The sequence below is a fragment of the Platalea leucorodia genome (assembly GCF_965183815.1).
Source record: "Platalea leucorodia genome assembly, chromosome: 3".
In the NCBI taxonomy this organism is placed as follows: domain Eukaryota; kingdom Metazoa; phylum Chordata; class Aves; order Pelecaniformes; family Threskiornithidae; genus Platalea; species Platalea leucorodia.
This window is the reverse complement of record NC_138825.1, coordinates 49,332,005-49,354,788: the sequence shown is the minus strand read 5'-3', so window position 1 is coordinate 49,354,788 and position 22,784 is coordinate 49,332,005. Positions and strand designations below refer to the sequence as shown.

General features: G+C 47.1%; 1 protein-coding gene across 1 annotated transcript in view; it reads right to left on the bottom strand.

Annotated features, from left to right (window-relative positions):
* Positions 1–4,849: 4,849 nt before the first annotated feature.
* FRMD1 (FERM domain containing 1) overlaps positions 4,850–22,784 on the bottom strand; it is a gene marked incomplete at its 5' end in the record, with an annotated part of 30,985 nt that continues 13,050 nt past the window's right edge. The window contains 11 exons of the mRNA XM_082305986.1: positions 4,850–5,460; positions 7,705–7,784; positions 8,521–8,649; positions 8,790–9,125; positions 10,878–11,052; positions 11,248–11,316; positions 11,525–11,590; positions 13,911–14,066; positions 16,617–16,803; positions 18,470–18,546; positions 20,661–20,740. Coding sequence (XP_082162112.1) covers positions 5,173–5,460; positions 7,705–7,784; positions 8,521–8,649; positions 8,790–9,125; positions 10,878–11,052; positions 11,248–11,316; positions 11,525–11,590; positions 13,911–14,066; positions 16,617–16,803; positions 18,470–18,546; positions 20,661–20,740 — 1,643 coding nt within the window. The 3' untranslated portion in view covers positions 4,850–5,172. The remainder of the gene's footprint in view (positions 5,461–7,704; positions 7,785–8,520; positions 8,650–8,789; positions 9,126–10,877; positions 11,053–11,247; positions 11,317–11,524; positions 11,591–13,910; positions 14,067–16,616; positions 16,804–18,469; positions 18,547–20,660; positions 20,741–22,784) is intronic.

Sequence of the window (22,784 nt, the reverse complement as noted above, 5' to 3'; positions counted from 1 at the left end):
GAGCTGTCTGCTCCGCGCCACATGGCCCCCCCGCGGCAGCTCCGCCTGAGGCCGCTCGGCCCAGCCGGCACCGGCGGCGGGAGGGGGCGGCCGCCAGCACCCGGCCCCGGCCCCGGCCCCGGCCCCGGCCCCGGCCCCGGCCCCGGCCCCGGCCCCGGCCCCCCCGCAGCGCCGGCGGGAGCCGCCCCGGCCGTGGGGCAGCGGCTGCCGCGCTCCTCGGGCGCCGCCCCGCGGCCCGGCCCTGCCGCCGCACGGCCCGGGCCAGGCCGCGGCTCCGCGCCGGGAGCGGGGCGTCGCCCCGGGCGCTTCCCTCCGCCTCCCGCCCCACACGGGCCCCTCGGCCCCCTGCGGGAAGGGGGCGAGCGGCCCCACGCGTGGCCCAAAGGCTCGGGGCCCCGTTGTTAATATAGGGGAGAGAGACGGTGGCGGCCGGGAGCACCAGCGGGCGGGGTGGGCAGGCCGGGGCCAGGCTCCCCCTCGGCCGTTCCCAGCCGCGCCCAGGCTTCGCCGGCAGCAGCGCCGCGGGCACCTTGCTGTGCCCCGGGTCCCCCCGCCGCCGCCCGGGGCCCGGGAGCAGCCTGGAGGGGACGCGTTCGTTCCCTTCCTCCTCCCCGCCCCGCTGGGGGCCCCCCGGAGAGGCGGGAGGGGACGGGCCTGGCCGGGGGCACGGCCGCCTGGGCAGGCACCCGCAGCAGGGGCAGGCTCCGCGGCGGGGTCTCCCAGGTATGGGTGCGGGCAGGGCCGGGGACAAGCAGAGCTGCCAGGAGAAGCCGGGGGAGCCTGGCCAGGAGACACCGTGCCCACACAGGGGAAGCACCGTTGCTGGCGGGCAAGGAGCCACAGCAGGGAGCTCGCCCACCGGTGTGAGTCTTTACAACCAGTTCTTGCTCAAAAGTGTTCAGGCTCTTAAAACACCGTGTCTGCCGTCAGCGTCTCAGACCTCGCTGCCAAGAACTCCACCGAGGAACCGATCTCGCTTCGCCCCAAATACCTGAGGTGTTTTAAAACGCCCCTTCCCCGTCAGCTTTAGCTCACACCTTCAGACCTTACCTCCGTGCGGCTCCCGCAGTTGGCACGCCCCAGCGCTGACATCTCCCCCATCCCACGCCGCACCACCTTCATGAACCCACACAGGATTCGCGGGTACCGCGAGAAGCCCAGTCTTCAGAGACAGACTCATCCCGTACATTCTGGTCAGCAGCAGGGCACCCTAGCAGGCACGGTGCTATTACTTGCCAAGCAAAGAGAAGTGACAAAGTCCTTCAGATAGATGACTTAATATTTGCCTATTATTTAATTTACCTCCATAGAAAGCTCCATCTGCAACCAAACCACCTCCTTCCAGCATCCCCAAACCAAAGCTGGATGAGTCTCTGAAGTCCTTGAAAATTTATATATGGGAATCACAGCAGGTACTGGACAGAAATGTGAAGTACCAGATGGGAAATCATAAGAATAGGGGCAACACTACAATATCAAAGTACATAATAAAAAAATATTTTTTTTTTTGAACACTAGCTTTAGTGGTCCATAACATATCCAGAGAAAAGGGGGAAAAAAAAAAAATTACAGGGGAACCCTAGTCAGCAAGGTTCACTGAGAAGAGATGTGAATAGTTACACTACGGTACTCCTTCATAGATTTATGTCCCAAGAAAAGCAGAACTTTCCTTTATCCGTGCCAGACACCAGGCCAGCAGGTTAGGTGACGTACGGCAGAGCACTTTGCATCAGGTGGGCCGGCGTGCCCGTCCTCGGATGCAGCCCCCGGCAGCATGCTGACAGGATTTCTCTACGCCCCTGGGAGTTCGCACGCTCGGTTTTCTTGACTAACCACCGCGAGCAGCCTAACTTGTCCCTTCAGTTAGACTCAGGTCCCATTAGTGTTCTCGCTGGCTCCAACCTGCTCGACTGGGTCCTCAGGGCCTGACAGAGGCCCCTTTGGCAACGTGCTCCTGAGAGTGGCAGGGAAGAAAAGGCTGCAGTGCCATCACAAGCCAAGCTCACATGGGTTACAGTCTGGCAGCAAATTCATTTCTACAACCTATCTCAAATGGAAGATGCCACTGACACGCACCTCTTGGAGGAAAAAAAAAAATTATACACAATTACCTTTTTCTAGCCGTACTTTATTGCAGGTGTACATATAGTTATTTATATTTTATTTTAAACAAGAAATTCCTTTCATGGAAAGGAGAAACTTTTACCATTAAAATAGAGCGATTATACCATGAGTATTTTACAAATATGTACAAATATCGGCAGCTAGTTTCTAACATCAGCTGATAAATGCTTACACGGTACCCTCTACCAAACTAATCAAAACCAAAAGTAATAAAAGACCTTCTAAATCTGAAGACAAACAAAAAATAAGTCTATTACTAACAGAAACAGTTTTTTCATATGAATACGAAAACTTGCATAATAGATATTCACAGTGCTTGTAAGATATTAATGCATTCTCAGTCTACACACAAAAGTGTCCAGTCTCCCCTTCATACGCCTATGTAACTTCGAGTACAGGAGGGAGCTGCGCAGACCACCGAGAGAAGACTGCCAGACCTGGGGAGTTTGCCTTCCCCACCCGCCAGGAATAAATACAAGAAACCCCCATGTACGTACAAGGCAAAGGATGCTCACGCAAGAGCCAATTACACTGTTTTTCAGGCACTGGTGTATTTTTTAAGCCAGCAACAGCAGGATTACAGCATTTCACCAATTCCACTGAATGCAAAAAGAAAATAGCAAGCCGCTTGGTGGCAATAGACACTGAGGTGGTTAGGCTGGAGCAGGTATGAATGTGATCGTCTTTGAGACAAGCGTGCACGGATGTGAGCACATGGCGCACACGTGTGTTTTGTGACACTTTTCCAAACAACTATACCCTCTGAATTTTGAGCTTTTCTCCTGTTAACACCCATTGCCAGAACCAGGAGTAACCGTCCACCTGCACGCGTGGGAGAGCGACAGTTTAGCAGGGCTGTCACTCCAGACCCCACCACCTTTTCCACAGACAGACGGGCACCACCGCAGTAAGAGCCGTCCCTCCAGCTCCACGGCAGCTGCAAGAACAAGGCTGCTCCCGGCAGCACGGCCGCTGGCCTCCTGGATCCTGGCCATGCCCCTCTCCCACAGCTTACGGCCAAACAGGCCCCAGGTAACAGGGAGCGACCGACACCGGGAGGCTTGACTGAACTGTTCAGGAGCAGCCAGATGTCCTTTACCCATTTAGGAGAGTTTATTTTGGATGCAGTAAACATACCTCAAGTAAAGGTATTTTGACTTTGCTTGGAAGAAGGGAAAAGAGGCTACAGTGAACACAGCTCCTAATTGTTCATTACAAAAAGAAAGAACAGTGTGATCAAAGAGGGCACAGTCAATTAAATCATGGCTACAGTGAGCTTGTGCCCATCATTCCTTCCTCAAACGCAGAGCGAGGGTTTGGTGCTGGATTCATCTCAGAGGATGTACAGCCACTGGTGCCACTTCAGTACATGCAGATGCAGCTGGATGCCCTGTCTCTACACCACACTCACTTGCACAGAAATAGTGAGATGACAGACTTCATGGAGTTGCTATTTTAACAGTTTACGAGAATGCAATTTACCAGACAACTGCTAAGCCTGCAAGCCTACCGTCAAAGCAGCAGCTAGAACCCTCCTCCTCATGGCCTGGCCTCCTTCCTTTCCTGAATTCAGCTATCTTCAGCTTTTGAGTGATCAACACTGCACAACACGCACCTCCTCAACCGGCAGAGTAGCATCAGTCTGCTTCTAGAGTTTGCCAAAAAATGATTAGCTTCCACCTGCAAGGTTGTCAAAAGCTGGGCACAGGTTACACATGCCTGTAAGTACAAGCTTCCCAAATACTGGGAATCGATGAGGGGAGGAGGTACCAGGGGAAGACAGGGAAGGAAATCAGACAAACATACATTTATTTGGATGTAACAAGGTAGCAGGATGTTTTCCACACCAAATGCTTGAATCAAACAGCGTAACTATCATTATTTTCCTACTGAGAGCCAGCACAGCCAGCTCCACCACTCAAAATCACCAAGCAAGTAGCCTTGCTTTGGCACACAAACACCCTACGCTTCCGCCATCACACACTCACATTTGTATGACCTATCCATGACTAAGTTGGACAGAGTCACTCTGTCCTTCCAAAGCGACTTTTTCCAGTCCATACTTGCCTCCTAAGCAGAGGAAAAATGTCTAAGGAACAGATTTATTAAAAACAAAGAAAAGAACAACATAAAAGTATGATTCAAAGTAAGGGGTGATCATGCCTGGACAAATTCTCCAGTCACACTCCTGTCTTCAAGAGCCAGTCAATTAACGCTTTTAACTTGTCTTCTGCACTCTCAGAAGCAGGCGAGTAATTTGTTTTATCCCCTCCCCCATCTCCCCAAGGATATAAGCATTTATTTACCAATCTGCATCATGGCAGAAGTAAGACAGCTGAGAGACAGTTCCATTTGTTGTATAAAAAAAAAAAAAAAAAGAACAACACACATTGTATTTGGCTGGATGCTTGCAACAAAACAAAACAACAACAACAACAAAAAAAAAAAAGAGAAATAAACTCCTGGCAGAGCAGGTCTTTCTCCCAGTAAAGCAAATAGGCAACTTGTGTTCATTACAACAGGAACAGGCTAGACACTTCCATACACAGACCTCCAAACGTGCTCAGACCATATCCTGGCCTGACAGCTGTTGGCAGTGTTGCAGCAGCACAAACTTAAAGACAACCAAACTATTTGTACGCTAGCATTAACATCAGTGGACCACAAGAGAAAGGCAGGAAAATAAACTGACATAGACTTTAAATTTCTTTCTGGTAAATCCATTTAGACAGAGCGTTTGCTTTACTCGCTCGGCACCAGTTTTGGTCCACTGTTTTTGGTTTTTATGTTGGTTGCGTCACTGCTAATGGTGCAGGCCACCTCCATTTTCTACTCAGACAGACACTTCAAATGCCAGCGTTAAGTGCTACACTCCAGTTGATTTGCCCTGTAGTCAGGTCTGCAGAATTGATGCCACTTACTGATTATGGAGCTGAATAACAAAGCCACTCACAATCTCCTGCAAGAACCAGAGTGACATCACATGTGTTAATGAGGTATATATTTCCATGATGAGCTGTTTCCTGGTATGGAAGAGCTCCAATCTCATTACACCACAAACTCCTCCGGGAGCCGGTCCTCTCCCAGAAGATCCAAGGAGAGGCAGTTCATGGATCTCTTCCCATAAAGGGCAGACTTGGTTTTGCAGTCCACTGTGGAATAAACGCAGCCATAGATAGACAGCTTATCCTCCAGGCTGCAGCCAAACGTGTAGCTGTGGGATGTGTCCGAAGACAGTGTGGCACTTAGTGGTGGGTGCCGGTGCTTGTAAAGGCGGATGTCATCCAAACTCTGGCTGTGCTGGTCCGTGCAGCTCCTGCTTTTGGGCGATCTGACCTGCCAGTTCAGTAAGACACATGAATAAAAACGATGAGCTCGGACACAGCCTAAGGATGCTGGCTACGCATGCTACAAGTTTTCCAAAATTGTTCTTCCACTCCTTCAAAACAGCCCCACCAGCCTTCTGAAGGACATTGGCTTAATGAAGAAGCTGTGAACCATTAAGAAATTGCAAGTGCATTAAGCTGCCCTGCCGTGTTGAGCCAGATCCTGACCCCTCTGCACTGTGTCCTCAGTGTCCAATACAACAGACGAAACACTTGACAGGTATTGACACCTGAATGACCTGACAATTCTTGGCAGATCTGTGCGGTCATCCTCAAACAGACAAAGTGCACGTAACAAAAAATTACCCCAACTGCTTCAACACACTGAGTTAGTGAAAATGAGCTGAAAGGAAGGCTCAGAAGGCAACCACACAAACTAATAGGTTACTGTGTCCAAAATTCACTAAGTGCAACATACAGTTTCATCTACATAACATTGTTCAGCAATGAAGACGACAGAAGCAATAAACCAGCAGTAATTCCCAGAGGCAGCTTCTTGCTACACAAGCTGTAGAGACTTGGCCTCTGTGGAGGAATTACTGACCATCCGAGGCTTTCCCACCTGTCTTTTTTCTTACTCTGTCTCTTCATGATCAGATTTTAAATTCTAATATTAAAGCTGATTTCAGGAATATCACTTTTAAACCAAGACAATTCTGTTGGCAACACAGAAAACTCCCTCCCAGTATCACTTTTCTCACCACCACAGGATGGGAATTTAAACAACCACCCTGAGGACACCCTGTGCTGGCTCAGCTGCGCTCCCAGAAACAGGCACACGCTGTACGGTCCAGTCAACACTAAGGAAACCCAGCCCTGCAGCATTTAGTTACATGGCCTTGGAAGGAAGATTTGTTGATTTTTTTGTTTGGTTGGTTTTGGGTCTTTTTTGTTTGTGTTGGTTTTTTTTGTTTTGTTTTGTTTTGTTTGTTTGGGTTTTTTTTGTTGGTTTTTTTTGGTTTTTTTTGTTTTTTTTTTTAAAGATGCACCAAATATTTGATGCATAGAAGTGGCAGCCAGGTCTTTGCAATTGCTTAAACAGTCCTGTGTTGAACAGAAACATTCTTATAAAACAGATGCCTCCTGATCAATTAATAACGTAAGCGTTTGTTGGTAAAAGCATTAACATAAAATCATTACTTTAAGCAAGATGCCCCCTCCTTGCCTTGTGCTCTTAAGTCATTCCACTCAAATATAGGAGTAAGTTCATTATGATTTGTACTGCATGGCCTTCAGCTTTGGAAAAAATAACTAAGATTTTATTTAAATCTCCTGCAGCACTTTATGGACTATTTTGCTGATAAGTGAAAATTTCTTATCACTTTTGACTGGGTCCAGGAAGAAGCATGAAAAGAGGAAAAAAAAGTTCTAAGAAGTGATTAAAGTCATTGTTCAGAAAAGTTCAGGGAGTAAAGGGGAAAATGATGAATAGATTTTTTAAAATTCTTTTAGCAGAATTAAGGCTAATTTGGATTCAAAGAGAGAAGAAATGGTGGGGGCTTGGTTTTTTTGGTTGTTTTTGTTGTTGTTGTTGTTGTTGTTTTTTTAAAGAACACACACAACATTTCTATCCCAGTGGGTACAACTGTACTTTGAAAAGAAATATTGTTTGGCCTTAACAAGACATTTTATAAGCTTTTTCCAAGCACAACTTATGATATGACATATTTTACCATATATAGTTGCCTTTTCTCAAGGATTTGATGAAAAAAAACGTTGACAACAAAGACTTCAGCACATATGTAGTATAATCACACAAGTGATTGATAGTACTTAAGAGCTTGAGCATCTGGTTTTGCTCTGATGTGAGCTCCTTCGGGCTTCAGGAGCAGGAAGATGATCAAGTTTGCAACCCACATCCAAACTGCATGGATGGTCTTGGCTCTATATTGCACCCAAAATTTGCAAGTGGTTTATTTTCCATTTCCCATCTGGGAACCTAAGGCAGATGATAGCTAGCTTGCAAGATTTCCATGCAGATTTCTCCAAACCTCTCTATACTATTCTGGGACCAAACACTGCTCTCATCCTATTCCTGACAGCAGTAGCGGGCCAACAGCTGGTTTTGGTTACACCATTTAAAATCAGTCAAACGCAGACCCATCACTTTCACCTGATTTACAGCTGTCTCCATTACACTAGACCTTGGTTCAGTGCCCACACGCAGACCCTCCTGCTGAGTGCCCCACCTTACCTGGTGAAGGGATTCCACACTTTGACCTCTCATTTTTATTAGTGTGACTTGCACCACAGACAGCGATTCCTGATTTATAGCTGCAAAGGAGAAGGAGGAAGTGAAAAGCATTGCAGGTTTGAGGTTTTGTGGGCTGGGGAAAAGGGAAGTTGTTCTCACAGGCCACATTCAAGCAGTGCTGTCTTATAAATGTAAGTATACATCAGTAAGCACCCTCAATGCTCTGGGAGTTTTGTTCACAAGTACTCCGTTCTGCCCCTAAGGATCAATGTTTAAAAACTCTCAAGATAACAGCTTCTCATCAACTTGTCCCATATTCACCCATCTTGGTTTTCTATAAAGGCTGTACATCTTAAGGCCAGGCAGCTCCTGCGTGGCGCCGTTGTCTACCATTCCCTGTATCAGAAGCCACAAAACTTTACCTGTTAATTCCTGTGACTAGCCCATTAATCTGTGGTTGAACCCCTTGGCTGTTCTGTGGTATACAAGATTTTAAACCAAATTCCTTCACTACAGAAGGTTTACCTCAGTTATCTTTTTGTCATTAACTGAGTATAAACTTGGCAGATTTGGAGAAAGGAGACCTTGAGGAGCACAGAGGAAAGCAGCACTGTACAATATAGGGTGCTGGCCTTTAACATCTAGGTGAACTGACTTCAAATCCTGTTGCGGTAGGGCAGTAAGTAGCACTGGCAGTTGTTTGGAAGAAGACACAGCTTGCTCAGATCCCTCAGATTATGCCTGGCTTGCCAAACATATATTCCTGTTGCTAGAGCCTAAAGAAAAACACTGAGCAGTAGCAGAAAGCCATCTCACCTTGGCAGCTAGCAGCATCTAGAGGAAGAGATTCAACAGATTCTCCCACAGTGGCCTCCTCTAACTGGTCTCCCTCTAAAGGCGCATCTACAGGCACCTCCTCTGGCTCATCTACTGCCAGCTCAAGCTCTAGGAGAAAGAGAGCAGCAGGAGAAGGTTTAGCATTACACTTCTGCTCCAAACTGCTTCACGTTCTCTTACTCCCCATTCTCCTGCAGGAGAAGGCAAGAGCAGGCTTAGAGGTTGCTCCGCATCTCCAAATTCTTTACCATCATCCTGAGAGTCGTCTTCAGCCCGCCCTTTGCTGCCACTGTCAATGCCAGAGCTACCGTAGCTGATGGTTGAGCTGCAGGATTTCTCTTTCCTATGCACCCGGTCAATGCTGAAGGGCTCATCCACCGACATTTCCACCGACACACGGTGCCTGGAGTCAGCCTCAATGCCCGATGTGTGAGAGCTGCCGTGACTCCCTGTTGACTGGCGTGAGAGACGGTTATCCCTCCGGCTGCCCCCGCTGCTCCCGCTGCCGCGCGAGTTCTTATCGCACGGGTCCAGGTCCATGTCTAGCGTGTCACTGATATAGGACTCCCGGTAGCGCTTCTTCTCTGAGGAAGACAGATGAGAGAAACCAGTGGGAACTTTAAGCAAGACCGAAGGAAGGGCAGCAAAAATAATCAGTAAGTTCCGAGACTGGCACAACCCAACAATTAAGAAACAACTGCTGCAGCTACCGAACAAATACAGGGACAGTTTTGTATTTTGTTTGCTCAACAGATACTGGGATGCCCAGCTGGCTGTAAAAGAACATCAGTCATACTTTCAGTAAACCCAGCATCTCCTGAATTAGAACAGGCAGGCAGAAGCGTTATGATACAGAAACTAATAGCTGCCAGAATGAAGGAAAGGTCAAAAAAAGGGGGAGTTACTTAGCTAACCTAAGTGCTCAGTCTTTAAAAACAGAGTGCATTGATTGTTTCTTGAAACAGTCACCAACATATGGAGACAGCTAAGAACAGGATCCCCATAACTGGCATTTATTAATGATTTATTCATTATTTCTCCCATGGCTTGTATCTGTTACCTACAGAGAGGTGTGCTGAGGGTGGTCAAGAAATCCACAAGATACTAGTAGACACAAAACGACCTAGGGCCTTTTGCCCACACGCAGTTGATCAGTGAGCCTTTCTACAGGTGACCGGCACGTGCCAGTGGTTGCACCCAGACAGCTCAAGGCCAATTCTATAACCGCACTGAAGGGAAAGACAGAAATAACCAAGCTAGATGAAACCAAAGGCTGCCTTGCCCGGTACACCAATTCCACACAACCAGCGATCACTTCAGAGACGGACGTAAGCTCCTTAGAGTTAGCTGAGACAGGCAATAACCAGAAACAAGTTTCTTCCTGACTTCTCACTGGAAGGAGTCAGCCTATATCCTCAGACAAGAGGACCAGCTACTGCTAGCTGACTTCTACTGACCCTGAAGGTAACGACACAAGGCTTACAAACCCCAGAGAAGACAAAGAAAGTGTGAATGGAGAACGCAGGGAACAGCAGTTGGGAAAGAAGTAGGGAGGAGAAAAAAAAAAAAAAAAAAGCATTCGGGAGAAGGCTAGAGGGAAGGGGACACAACCCTCTGAAAGAAGACCTATGCAACGCATTAAAAAGACTGGGGAGAGGTAGGCTGAGAACTTGTAGGAGACTGCTTGCAGAGCTGGAATTGGAAGGGGGCAAGCTGAGAGGTGATGAAATGACTGAAGTTTGCCTGGAAGAATACCAGGGACTGTCAGAGTTCAAATCACCATCCCTGTGGAGAGGGGACCCCATCAGAAAAGACTAATTCTGGGAGTCCTGATCTGCTCTCAGGCTGTTTCTGGCACCTGCAACTCCCAGCTCTTAATTGTCAGACACGACAGACTAAATTGTCTGCAGTGTTTAGTAAAGAGCACTAAAAAATTAAGACACAGGCTCACAACTTGTACTGCTGCTTTAACACAAGAAGATCTTATCCAAATGGAAAGGTTTTTATTCAGAATTACTTCCACTCAGAAGCATGTGTCAAATGTGCACAAATTGGGAGCACAGAGAGTGAGGATCTCCTGTTACTCAAAGGGAGAGATTCCCCCTGTACTGCTCTCACACACACACTTTCTGATCACAGTCTAGCAATGCGGGAGCCACAAACACTTCCCAGTAATGGACTTGAAACATATCTAACACCTCTGTTTGTCTCACCAGCTTCCTGATAAGGCAGAAACACCATTTATTAGATAGAGAGCAGCCACCATGAAGCAACAGCAGAGCCTAACATGCTGTACTCTTCCCCTTACCAAAGTCACCTGCTCTTTCATCACGTACCTTCAGCCTCCTCCAGTTTTCGGATTTGCTTCAACACTGGCTGGATATTCAGAAAGAGCCGGTGGCTGTTGCTGAGGAGCTGCAGCAAGTGCCGCGACCTGAAGGGGCAACCCGTGTAGTAAACCAGTTTCCGTGCAGAGGGCAAACCATCTGGCTGGATCTCAAATTTTTTCCCCTGCATAAAGAGGAGAGATACCAGTGAAATGAAGAAGAGCACGTTCTCAGCCACAGAGCTACCAGAGATAGCTGCGGTCTTGTGCGTACAGGTGACAGGACTTGACTTGACATGGCAGTGCGGGCAGGCCGACAGCTTTGCCAGGTCCCAGGTTGACAGCCCGCTGCCAGATGGCCTCTGTTCCGTCATACTCACCAGGAACGCCAGCTTCCCGATGTGTGACCAGGGAAAGTCATAGAGGAGCTGGCGAACATGATTCACCTCCTGCAACACATCAAACTCAGAGTGACACAGGGACTGGCAGGTACAGGGTGGAGTCAGCGATGTGCAAAGAATTTGCAAACAACCAAGAATTTGAGATATGCGGAGCCTGCTGCTCGCAGGGGGAGGCAGAGGAGCTGTGGTGGGGGGAGCACAGGGGAGCTGGGCAGAGTTAATGCTACTCCAGAAGGCTTTCACAGCAGTCTGTTACCTGATAGATGTGCATTCCTCTCAGGGTCAGGCCCAGGATAACTGTCGGGCGATCCTCCTTCTTATCCTAAAAGAACAGAAGAGCCTGGAGTCAAAGGTTAATCTACAAAGACCACGCTCTTGTTCTGGCACCTACTGCAGGAGAGGTAGCAGGACTGCTCATCAGGCAGATGCCATCGGCTCATTTAGTTTTTATTGTGTTTGTAAAGTGCACCTTGCCTTGTTGACCCGTGAAATATCTACACCTAAAATCCCCTCATGCTGGATGTCTCAAGCATTTCACCAACAAACACGCTAGCTGCCCTGGACAGGGAATCCTGTAGCTTTAGTGATTTGAGGGCACGGACAACTACTGCTCTCAGAGGTACCTTGTAACCTCTCATGCTGCCACGCGCTGTCTCTGCTGTCCCCATCAACATGTACCACTCTCGCTCTCTGGGTGACAGAGCGCCTGAAACAGAAGGGACGCCTGTCCCCTTCTCCCTGCCACAGCACTGCTGTTCCCATCCAGGGACTTGCTGGACCTTAGGTGTCCCTTGGCCAGGAGGGAGCCAAATCAATGCCCAGAGTCACAGGGACTTTCCTTCTAACCTTTTGATCTCAGTGTTGGGAGCAGGTGGTTTTAAATGTTTGTGGCTGGGTTGAAATACTGCCTTGTTTTTCCTCATGCTGTATCTTGGTATGACATACTCGGTCTCTAATGAGATTCCTTTGCTTGAAGACCAAAAAATATCATTAATTAGTTCTTTCAGTCTTTCCTGGCATGGCAGAGTTAGGGAGGGGAATACATACTCTTCTTGCTAGGAGGAGCAGGAGGAAGAAAATTTGGGGGTACAAATTTATGGGCTCACAGAGCTCAAACTTTACATCAAAACTTTCTCTTCTTATTTGGCTTGTCAAGACACAAGCCTTATGCCATCACACTACCTCACCCTTTGCCCCTGGTACCATCCATGTCTCCAGTTTAAAATCACTAAGAAATGCTTTCTGCCTCCTAAGGGCAAAGAGCTTTGTAAATCGGTATTGGTCTGGAGGAGAGATATGGGGCTCAGTGCTGTGTTTTCTTTTGGAGTTCCCAACCTCAGTAGCAGCCATGAGGAGGGTGTAAGACAAAAGTGACTGCTTCTGAAATCTCAGGGCAGCCAGCGCAGCGACAACTTCACCTGGCACCCCTGTGCGCTCGATCGGGAGCTCTGTGTCCAAGGTGTCACCTAGGAGGAGGATTTCTCATCACGAGATGAGATACCTCTGTCACATGGCAGGAAGAAGAGCACATTGTGGATCAAACAACACATGAAGGAGTTAGCAATGCGTAAAATATAAGTTAAAGTCAGACAGGAATTTGGATATTAAGAGCAACCAATTTCACAGCCCCGGTGCTTTTGGATAAAAACTGTATCGTGTCCTGCCGGCTGGATTTCTTATGGCATTCAAGTGTAACCAACCTTCTTATGACTGCATCATTAATAGCATTAGAATCAAAACAGAGAGGACACGAGAGGTAGGGGGAGCATCTATGGTTTGCGAGGAACTGAAACGAAGCCTGGACTACAGACCAAACTGGAACTTATTTCCTCCAGAAAATGCGTGTTCCTCCAGTAACGAGAGCTGCTAGATTTGCTCAAAGGACACTGATGCCTCACAGACATAATTCCCACTGAGCACAAACAACCAAGAAGTTTAATTATGAGTCTGACACAGTGGATTATCTCCATTTGCAAAAGGTCCAAGCCATTCCTAATTGCATGAGCAAGTCGAATTGCACTCACCTAAGTCAAACAGAAAACATCTCTTTAGTCCTATTTCTAGACCTAAACTCTCTTAGCATATGAAAACGAAGCACATTCTGTTTAAGCAGGCTTGGGTAAGGAGTCTAAGACTCAGGGACAAGCAACAATCCAGGAATCCAAAAAACTGACATACAGCTGAAAAAACAACCACCACTTTGACAGGGTCGGAGGGGGAGAGGGATAAGAAAGTTGGGATGACTTAGTGTCACCTTCAGTTATTACATGGGATTTGTGTGAAAGCTGGCTGACCTCTTGTCACCATTTCAGCGGACTGCAACAAAAAAAAAAAAAAAAAAAAAAAGGCTTCCCAGTGATTTCCCTGGTGTGAGTCTACTGACAGGCAGGGACAAAAATTAAGTTTTGCCATTCCTGTGGCCAGTTTCTTGGCCAAGGAACAAAACTAGATTCCAGCTATACCTGTATATCGGCAACAGATCTCTTTGTGGGGACAGGCCTCATTGGCTGAACATTTTAGACCTGTTTGGCCTCTCTGAATCAGAGGCAACCGTCCCTCAAATAAACAGAAAATGAAAAATGCAATGGTGCACCCAGTTAATGACAGGAGAGAAGTTAAAAATAAGAAGCTCTTTGTTTAACCTTCTGCAGCCTGTAGAAGTGGACGGGCACATCTTCCAGCAGGCAGGACTCCTTAATGAATTTCAGCACCGCTTCCTTAGCACTCAGCCCTTGCTGTTCTCGGTGCATCTCTGGGGCATGTTTCAAGATGTAGTCGCTCCCCCTCTTCGCAATTATCTAAACCACAAGGAAAACAAACAGGTCAGCAACTCTTCAGCGATCCTCACAGGAGGCAGCTGTGATCAACAGCAAAGCAGAAACTGGAGGTGGAGGAGGTTCATATGGTCCCTCAAGATGTTAGTCCATGTTCACCTCTACCTCCCTGGAGGATAAGCATTTAAAGCAGCCCAGATGATACCGATGTCTCCAAACAGATCCTATATGGCAAAATCATAACAGACCAAGACTACAGAGGTCGTGTCAGCTTTTTTCATTTTTAAGTACTGGAATTAGTTTTCCTAACTCTTGGCATCCATAAATGCTTACGGGCAGATAACAAATACTGCCCTGCATGCCAACACAATCAACAGCGACATCTCCAAACACTGCAGAAATGCTAGGTGGTCCTTTAAAGACCAGAAACTACACATTAGGCTTATTTAGCATTTCCATCCTCAAAGGGGTGGATAACACTATCTCAAGGTATTTTTTATCTGTCAGGAGTGGTTGGCAGGCACGTGGCTTTGCTAAGCAGTAGAAAAACCTACAGTGGGCCTTTTGCTCTGGCCCTGCGAGTACCCAGTTCCCATGCTTGCCCACGTGCCCTCTCCATACAAGGCTACAGGGCAGCCTGGCCCCCTCCCGTGCCACACTGGCCCCGTCCAGGCTGCGAGCAGCAGGGACAGATAAGAGGAGTGTTGACTGAATTCACAAAATCCCCCACTATCGGGGGCATTTAAAACTAGATGCCACTAGGTACCCGAGAACATCCTGCCAGGAACAACCTGCCCTGGCTCAAAACAACCAGGCCCCATCACCACGCAGTTCCCACTTCCATTTTATATTAAGCCCCTTGTTTACTCTGTTCGGTAACACCTCTGCCCTCCTTGCCGGATTAGTTGCCCTCCCATGAGGAAGGCTGGGCTCGGTGGAAGACAACATCGATGCCATCAGCTGCGCAACATCAGCAGAAAGAGACGCACCAGCTCCACAGTTCAAAGCCGGGTTGATCACCCCAGGGCAGCACCGCCTCTCCTCACTAGCACGAGGCTTGGGGCAGCCCTCGGCCAAATCATCTCAAGCACGCGTTGGAGGAAGAGATCGCGTTGGAGGAGGAGATTGCTCAGTATCTCCTCACGGGAGCCCGGGGGCAGGGAGAGAAGCGTCCCCATGCCTGCCAGATTTTGCTCTTTGTAATGATGTAATAAATCACCCACATACTTGCTTGGGGTTGTGGCTCAGCGCAGGTGAGCCAGGCTTTGCCTTGGCCTTTGCAATGTTTGCCAGATGAGCAATAGTCTGTGATAAGACTTTTAACTGCCCCAGAAATGGCACGCATGAGACCCACCTTTTCCAGCCCTTTGTTAGCTACCTCCTGCCAGGCACCCCGTAGCGAGGAATGGCATGGGATGAAGGCCTGTTGTCCAGGAGAAAGGCGCATTTCTGCACAGCCAGGCAGGCAGGCTGGGACTTGTGCATAAAAGAGACTCTACCAGCCTTGCCTCCCTGACACAACCCCTGTCACTGCTCTGAACCTTCTCCCCAAAGCAGGGGACAGTGCCACATTTCAGGGGAGACATGACTCACCTAAGGACAAGCAGCCAGCTACCAGAGGCATCTGGGCTTTTTGACAGCTATTCCAAGGCACGCGCTGGGCTAAAATCCGCTGTCAGAGCAGAGAAGGGGGCCCCAGACCTAACTCAGGTGGCAGAGGAGGGTTTGTGCAGGTCCCAGGGAACATCCTGCCCCAGCAGACGTCATCAGACATTACAGTGATGTGTCTGTAGCAAATCTAGCTTCCCTTTCTATTTTTGTGGACGCTAAAGTGTTTATCAACAGTTTTCTTGACATTTTACCACAAGAGGAGAACTCTCTGCAGGTAACCAGCTCTGACAGAGTTTTAGTTAATTTGCCTTCATTTTACAACTAAGCCAACTCTTGGCTTTATAAGCTGTTTGTTACTCTTGAAGGGCAGAAGCCCATGTGCACATGCTTATAAACAAACACATAAACCCATTTCCAGGCCCTTCCCTTTTCTCTTACTGCAGTTGAGCCAGAGATTAATGACAAAGTAAGCACCAGAGGCACTGCACAGCAGTACTACCCCTTAGGGTTTGTGTCTATCCATCCCAGAGGTAAGCATTGCAGAGATAGGAACAAGGGGCAATGGACTTGGCTTCGCAGCCCTAGGTTTTCTGTAGAGCTTAGGTTGTGCAGATCTTGCTGATGTACTACTGCAAACACACAACCCTTTAAGCCATAGAAGAATTAAACAAAGACAGCCGCACTGTTGGAGTTAGTTATTAATTTGACACCAACACATTCCCTCACCAAGGAAGGGTACATACCACCCACCTCACTGATGAGTGAGCCCAGAAGGAACGGGCACCTACATCCAGTGGAAAGAGAGGAGATACCTGCTGAGGGAAATTCAGGGGGATGCTCTACCACTCTGCCTGATCATTGCAGTGGGAGTTGGGGAAGATGCATGGCTGCAGTTAGGTACCACCTTGACATAGCTCCTGCTGGGTGGGCAATCTGTTGACAGAAAGATCGCCCGAAACTTACCCATTGCGGGAAATAAGCCTGAGGTTCGAAATATTTGCCAGCATGGACCTTCTCCCTGTAGTTGCCGAGGTCTGCCTGTAAGCTGTAGGCAGCCAGCAAGAAGTAGATTTCTTCTTTGTGGTTGCACCGAGACATAAGTACTTGCTCTTTGAGATGGCAGTAGTAGAGCTGCCGTGCCACCTTATCACTGCAAGACACAAAGGCAAATTTAGTTGAAGAAGAAAAGAAAGTTCAAGCTCAGATAAGGCCCCTCAAACACATCTTCATTCTGAGAGGAGGGATTAAACTTTGACGTTCCTGATGTGTGCCAATGCCACCCTGACAACAGTTATGTGTGCGTAGGGAGCACCAAGCCAAGATCAAGGTCTTCTCCCACTAAGTGTTGTACAAACATGGGAAATGGTAGCTTCTGTCTTGAAGAGCATGAGATCTAAGAAGTTAGGGCAGAAGGCAGATGAAAGAAAATCACGTCACACCTGTTTTGGAGACTGACTACATCAAGCACTTCTGTTTCTCTGGAAAGCCTGTAGCACTCAGGAGAGTAAACCCCCTTGAATCCCAGTTCTGTTTCTTGCACATCTGTCCTCCTTTCCCCTCTAAACCTGGCACTGCTTTTTCATTTCACCTTGCCTTAGGCTCAAGGTACTTTTCAACAGCTAATTCCCTGCAAGGTAGATCAAAAGACACAGGAGCCTTGGGCATGTTTTTGTCTTCTTCCTCAAGCTGCTAAACAGAGATAGCCTGATAACGCGTAACTATCACGTAGCATTGATAACCCACACACTCCTCGCTGTAAGAGCTCATGGGAAGCGGGCTGCTGACACGTATGTATAGATGAGGTGCTGGACACTACAGTCTGCTCGTAAAAGTGTGAGTGTGTTTGTAGTTTCAAGGGGCCATGTAACCACCTCTGCATGACTCCACAAACCTCTCCAATTACTAGTGCAAGAGAAAGTTGCTTCTGACACTAAAGGATACGTACATTGGCGTGGTAGAATGATATGCAATCTCCCTTTGTACCTAAAAGCAAAACTAAACACAAAACACTTAACAGCCAAACAGACTCCAGAAGAGAGACTCCCCTGTATCCAAAATGAAAGGCTATGGAGAGAGAAAAACAAAAAAACACCAAGCTTTGTTCAAGATGAAAACAAATGCCGAAACTTTGGCAAAGATTTTAATCCACCCAAATGATCCCAGCTCTTGGCTTGCCCTGGGGTCACAGCCACGCCAGAAGTGCTGATGGAAATTAACTCTGTCAGTTGTTCATTTTCAACTACCTCATCCTTTGTTCTGTACTGTGGGTGAGGGTGGTGGTGTTTTGAGTGCAGCCTGCGTTCCATCTGAATGGACTACAAATGCAAGACTCTCTAACTTATGAAGTAGTTTCTTTTGTCCATTTACAAAAGTCCATTTCCAGGAGTAGACTGCACAGAGCATTGCTCAGAAACAAAAACCATATCCAAAATTATTAGCATGTGCTCTGGAGTATAAATAGCTATTTTTGGTATATTCACCTGATGCTTTTCATACAACCGAAAGATGCAAGCAAAAGAGGGTTAAACATATTTTGATACTGTCGTCATTCAACCTCCTCTCTAAACACAGATGGAAAAGCAGTCACAATTTTCCTAGGGATAAGGAGTATGATTCAGGGGGAAAACATTCATAGCTGGGTGAGGAAGTCTGTGAAGGTCTTTTTAAAAGAAACAAAGCAAAAAACAAGTGGATTTTTTAAGCTTATTTCTGTGAGCTCCCAGAGATGAGCTTAACAAAGAAACATTATTTTTCTTGCCTTTTAAGAACACAGTGAATAATTAAAAACACAGTAACTACCACAGAAGGGAACTTACCTTATTACTCTTCCATTTTCTACATAGTATTGTACTCTAAAGAACGCAACAAAAGGAGGGCTGAATTTCTCTGTTCCCTAGAGCAGAGAGAGAAGACAAGTTAAATAAAGTTCAGCATCCAAAATTCCTGTAACCCTGTCTGGTAACGTTCTCGTCTCCCAAGCTCAATCGCCATACTGGTCTTCATTTTCTACTCTTAGCTCTCGGCAAGTTTTGGGGGGGATCTGACTGTCTTAGAGGCTCACAACAATGAGGCATCATAAAACATTTAGAGAGGCTGAACGGCAAAACACCCTAGGGAGGGCAGAAAATTTTGGAGGTGGGGGTGATGATCAGATATAAAAGAGTCCCAGCGTAGCCTGGGGATGCCCAGCCCGGCCCAGGGTTACCTAGCTCAGCACCTGGCAGACGCCTTAGCGCTGAACGCAGCAAGTTTAACACAGCCTCCCTCAAAGCACCAGGCTGGGCGGCAGGGCAGCGTGCCAGGCTGGCACGGCCGCGGCGCTTCCAGGGCGCACCTAGGAGCAACCAGCCGTCTCTGCGCCGCACCACATCACTCAGCAGGGACACACGCGCTGCTGCGTTCAGCACTGACGGCCCGAGGCTGAGCCGCACCAGCCTGATATTAACTCCTCGCCTTTTGTTTGGCAGGGCTAATGTTTAGCTATTCACACCTTTCTGCAGCCACAGACCAAAAGAGGACACCGATGTCTGCTTCACACTGAAGATGTCTGTTAGAAGAAAGCCAGCAAGAGTTCTGTTGTTGTTTTAACTACAGTCTACCTTTCAGACTTACAGGCTTGTTTAAACAGGAGAAAAAAAGACAAAAAAAAAAAAAGAACAAGGGGTGGGGGGGAAGGAACACCTTATCTTACTAGCTCATTCTCTCATCTTTCCTACTTTGCCACTTGCTTCTTCAACGTTCATACAGGTAACTTTGCTCATACAGGCAGTTCCAAGGCTTTGCTGGTCAGATCCATCTCACTGGGACAAGGTACGTGGCACGCCATGCACATCTGATGCAGATGGTAACTTCTTGATCATCACGCAAATATTTACATTGTATTTCTGGAACTTGTCCATAGTCACCCTATATAATCAGCTGGACTGGGCTTTCCACCTGAAATCTCTTCATAGGAATTAAATCCCTGTCTGCTAACCCAGTCCAATAGCCTAACTCCTCTCAGACTTCAGTACTGCCAATGGCAACTCATTCAGCCTTTTATGATTCACCTCACACCAGAGGTTCAACACTTATCCTGACTTAAAAAGTGTTGCAAGAATCCAGCCTCAAAGCAACCACAAAGCGTACCACATCCCGAGGTGACCAGAAACACCTGCCTCAGGAAACCCTCGCTGGCTGGACAGACAGCCCTCCACACGACTGGCAGCTGTCTTTGAAGTAACCCTCACTTGTTTGGGAGAAGTAGTATGGGATAAGAGATCCCCGAACCTCACTAGTCATCTGCAAACTTCTCTAAGCAGCAGAAATGGCAATCGTGCCTACTCTGCAAAAGAAAATCCTCGAGGAAGGTGGAAAAAGTCATAATGAGCTAATTAAGACATCTGAACGTAACTGCATACTACACTTTGTTCTAGACTGCAGCTCTTCTAATAATGACACACACAAACAGGCATTATCATGTCTGAATGACCGGCACTAAGCAATTACATAGGCTTGTCTTTATTTCATGTAGCTTTTCCCTCCCTTGACAGGGCTGGCTAGCCTTAAAGAACTAAGACTCTTCTCGAACGAAATATCCTTCCTTTCGCTCCACTCTCCTTTTGCATGTACTCTGGAAGAGTCACAGCTCCAGCCCTCTCCCTCATATCAGGTTCAAGTCACAAAAGGTCATTTTAGGCTGTTCTGCTTAAGGACAACAATGAGGTCTTCAGACTCTTCACGGGCTCAGCTAAGTTCAAAAGGAAGGCTGACCAACTGACCTCCACTCCTGTAGCAGCTAAGCAGCAACCGTGTGGCTACTATTGCTCAGGTAAAGTTGTGTAAGGGGCTGTTTTAGCTCTTTTAATTAATTGTACTGCTGTGCAAAAGTCACTGCATCTTGCTACTGAACAGCATTCTACAGACCATCTTCAAGAAATGCTTTATGGACCTTAGTTTAAGAGCTTTCATTTCACTGTGTAGTCCAATGCCAAAGCAGTAGCCTCTGAAATTAAACATCTGTCTTACTTTGGTGGTCTCTTTCTTCCATTCCTTTGAGAAGTATTTGCTAAGCTTCTGCTCCAGGTCTATAAAAACATACTCATTATCTGAAAGACAAGAGGAAAAAAGCATTTAATGTTAAAGAATTAGAAATTCTTATTCATTCAATACTTAGATGAAGTATTAGAAGTATTAGAACATGTTGTTTCCAAGTGATAGGCTTTAAAACAAAGCTGACCAGGGAATAGACAGGGCAGGGAAAAGAGAGGTCACTGAGTCTCTCAAATACCTGTGCTACTCCAGACAGTATGGAAGGAAGGTCAGCTATGTCTTGATTCAAGAGATGCTGAGCTAAAGTTTCCCAACCATCTCAGCCAGAAATGCAAAATTCTTGCTTTATAAGCAAGAAGCCGCTTACAGAAGGGAAACATCATCTTACTAAGCTAATTGTACTGTCAGTTTAGTGGATTCAGGTTTTCATTATCATTAAACAAGCAAGCCCTACCCAAACTTTTACTCTGCCATCATGTAGCACCATGGTCCAACGTGGCATAAGCAAGTGGACAGAGTCAGGTATTTGACAGGTTTCATCATCTACATATGAATGGGATCCTCTGAAACGGTGAGCAGGAAGAGGACCAAACCCAAACGCCCTCCTCAGAAGGTCTGGTGTCTCCTGCTCACACCCAACTTCTTTCATACAGCAAAAAGATGAATGAAAGGAAGGGAAACCTGGCCTGCCTCAAAGGACCAGGACTTGCTCTCTACCCAGGTGAGGGTGAACAAGAGACAGCCTGAAGAGCACATCATCTTGAAAGAGCTTTGTGCTGCTTTCAAAGCCAATGTTTTGTAACACTGCTTACCAATTATCAAATCCAAACAACTCAGCCAGTGAAAGATTTTTCCCTGACTCTTGTCAAGTCTCTTAACAAAAAAAAAAAAAAAAAAAAGGCTTGATGTGCGTTTCAGGCTTCAGCAGCAATGCCAGCTGAGCACATTCACCTGACCAGTCCCTCTACTCTTTGGTCTTGCCCAGGAAAGTGTTTTGACAGGTGACATAAGTGCCAAGTTAAAGAGCTTGTTCCTTAGACATGAAAGGAGCAGGGGAAAAAAAAGGGAAAAAGAGGAAAAGAAAAAAAAAAAAAAAAAAAAAAAAAGAACGCTTCACAAAAAACCTTCCACCCCTGAAGACCAGTCTGGACTTCCAAGCTTTGGCTGTTGCTTTCTGATGTCAAACAAAAAAAAGAAGGGGAGAATAGAGGTGAAATTTTTCTAACAGAGATTTACAACCAAATGAGAGCTTGCACTCGTGTCTGAACAGCAGATGAAGGACTGGCAGAGGCCAGTGTTACAGCAGGTATTCAAGGGGGCTCTGAGCTACCTCGCAGCCATCCTCCCAGAGCATTCCAGTTCCTTACAGGGGCAGATACAGCAAATACGTCCTTTGTAAGCTTTTAAAAAACAAGCAAGCAAAACAACCCCCTATTGCCACCTCCTTCAGCTCCCACCTCAAGTGAGAGAAACCACATCTGGTGTTAGCCAGAGTTGGTCCACACACCACACTAACAGGAAGCCTTATGTAAAATACCAGTAACACTGGACACAAATAAAGAGGATAATCCCCCAAAAGTCCTGTTCCACCTCTATGGTCTTTCCTGCATTGTACTGATTGCAGCTGTAATTTTAATATAATTACACTTCTGCTTACCATGTTGCTTGACATGCCACATACATACACAACACAGCATTTAACAGCACTGTTGAACTGGCTGTACAAAATTCCTGAAAATTTTAGTGGTGGGAATTTAAGTGCTGTAGCACACAAGGTGATATAGAAGTTGTTTTGCTATTTTGACAAGGAGAGGAAGAGGTTTTTAGCATCACAGAGACTGCATCTTGTACCTGCCTCTTCACTTTATGCCTGTAAGATAGGGCAGCTGGGGGGCTATGCTGGCTCCAACCTTTGCTTCTCTAAGTCCATTAAGATCAGATAATGCTGCCTTGAAAAGGTTGATAGGAGTCCTTGTCAGCGAGAGAGATGGGTTTGGTCCATCTCTTGCACTTGTCTCTGTCCTTTGTCAGCTGCCAAGCTGACAGGCTTCTCTGCAAAGCTTTTCTTAAAAAGTAAATAAAAACTCATTTAGGAAGCAA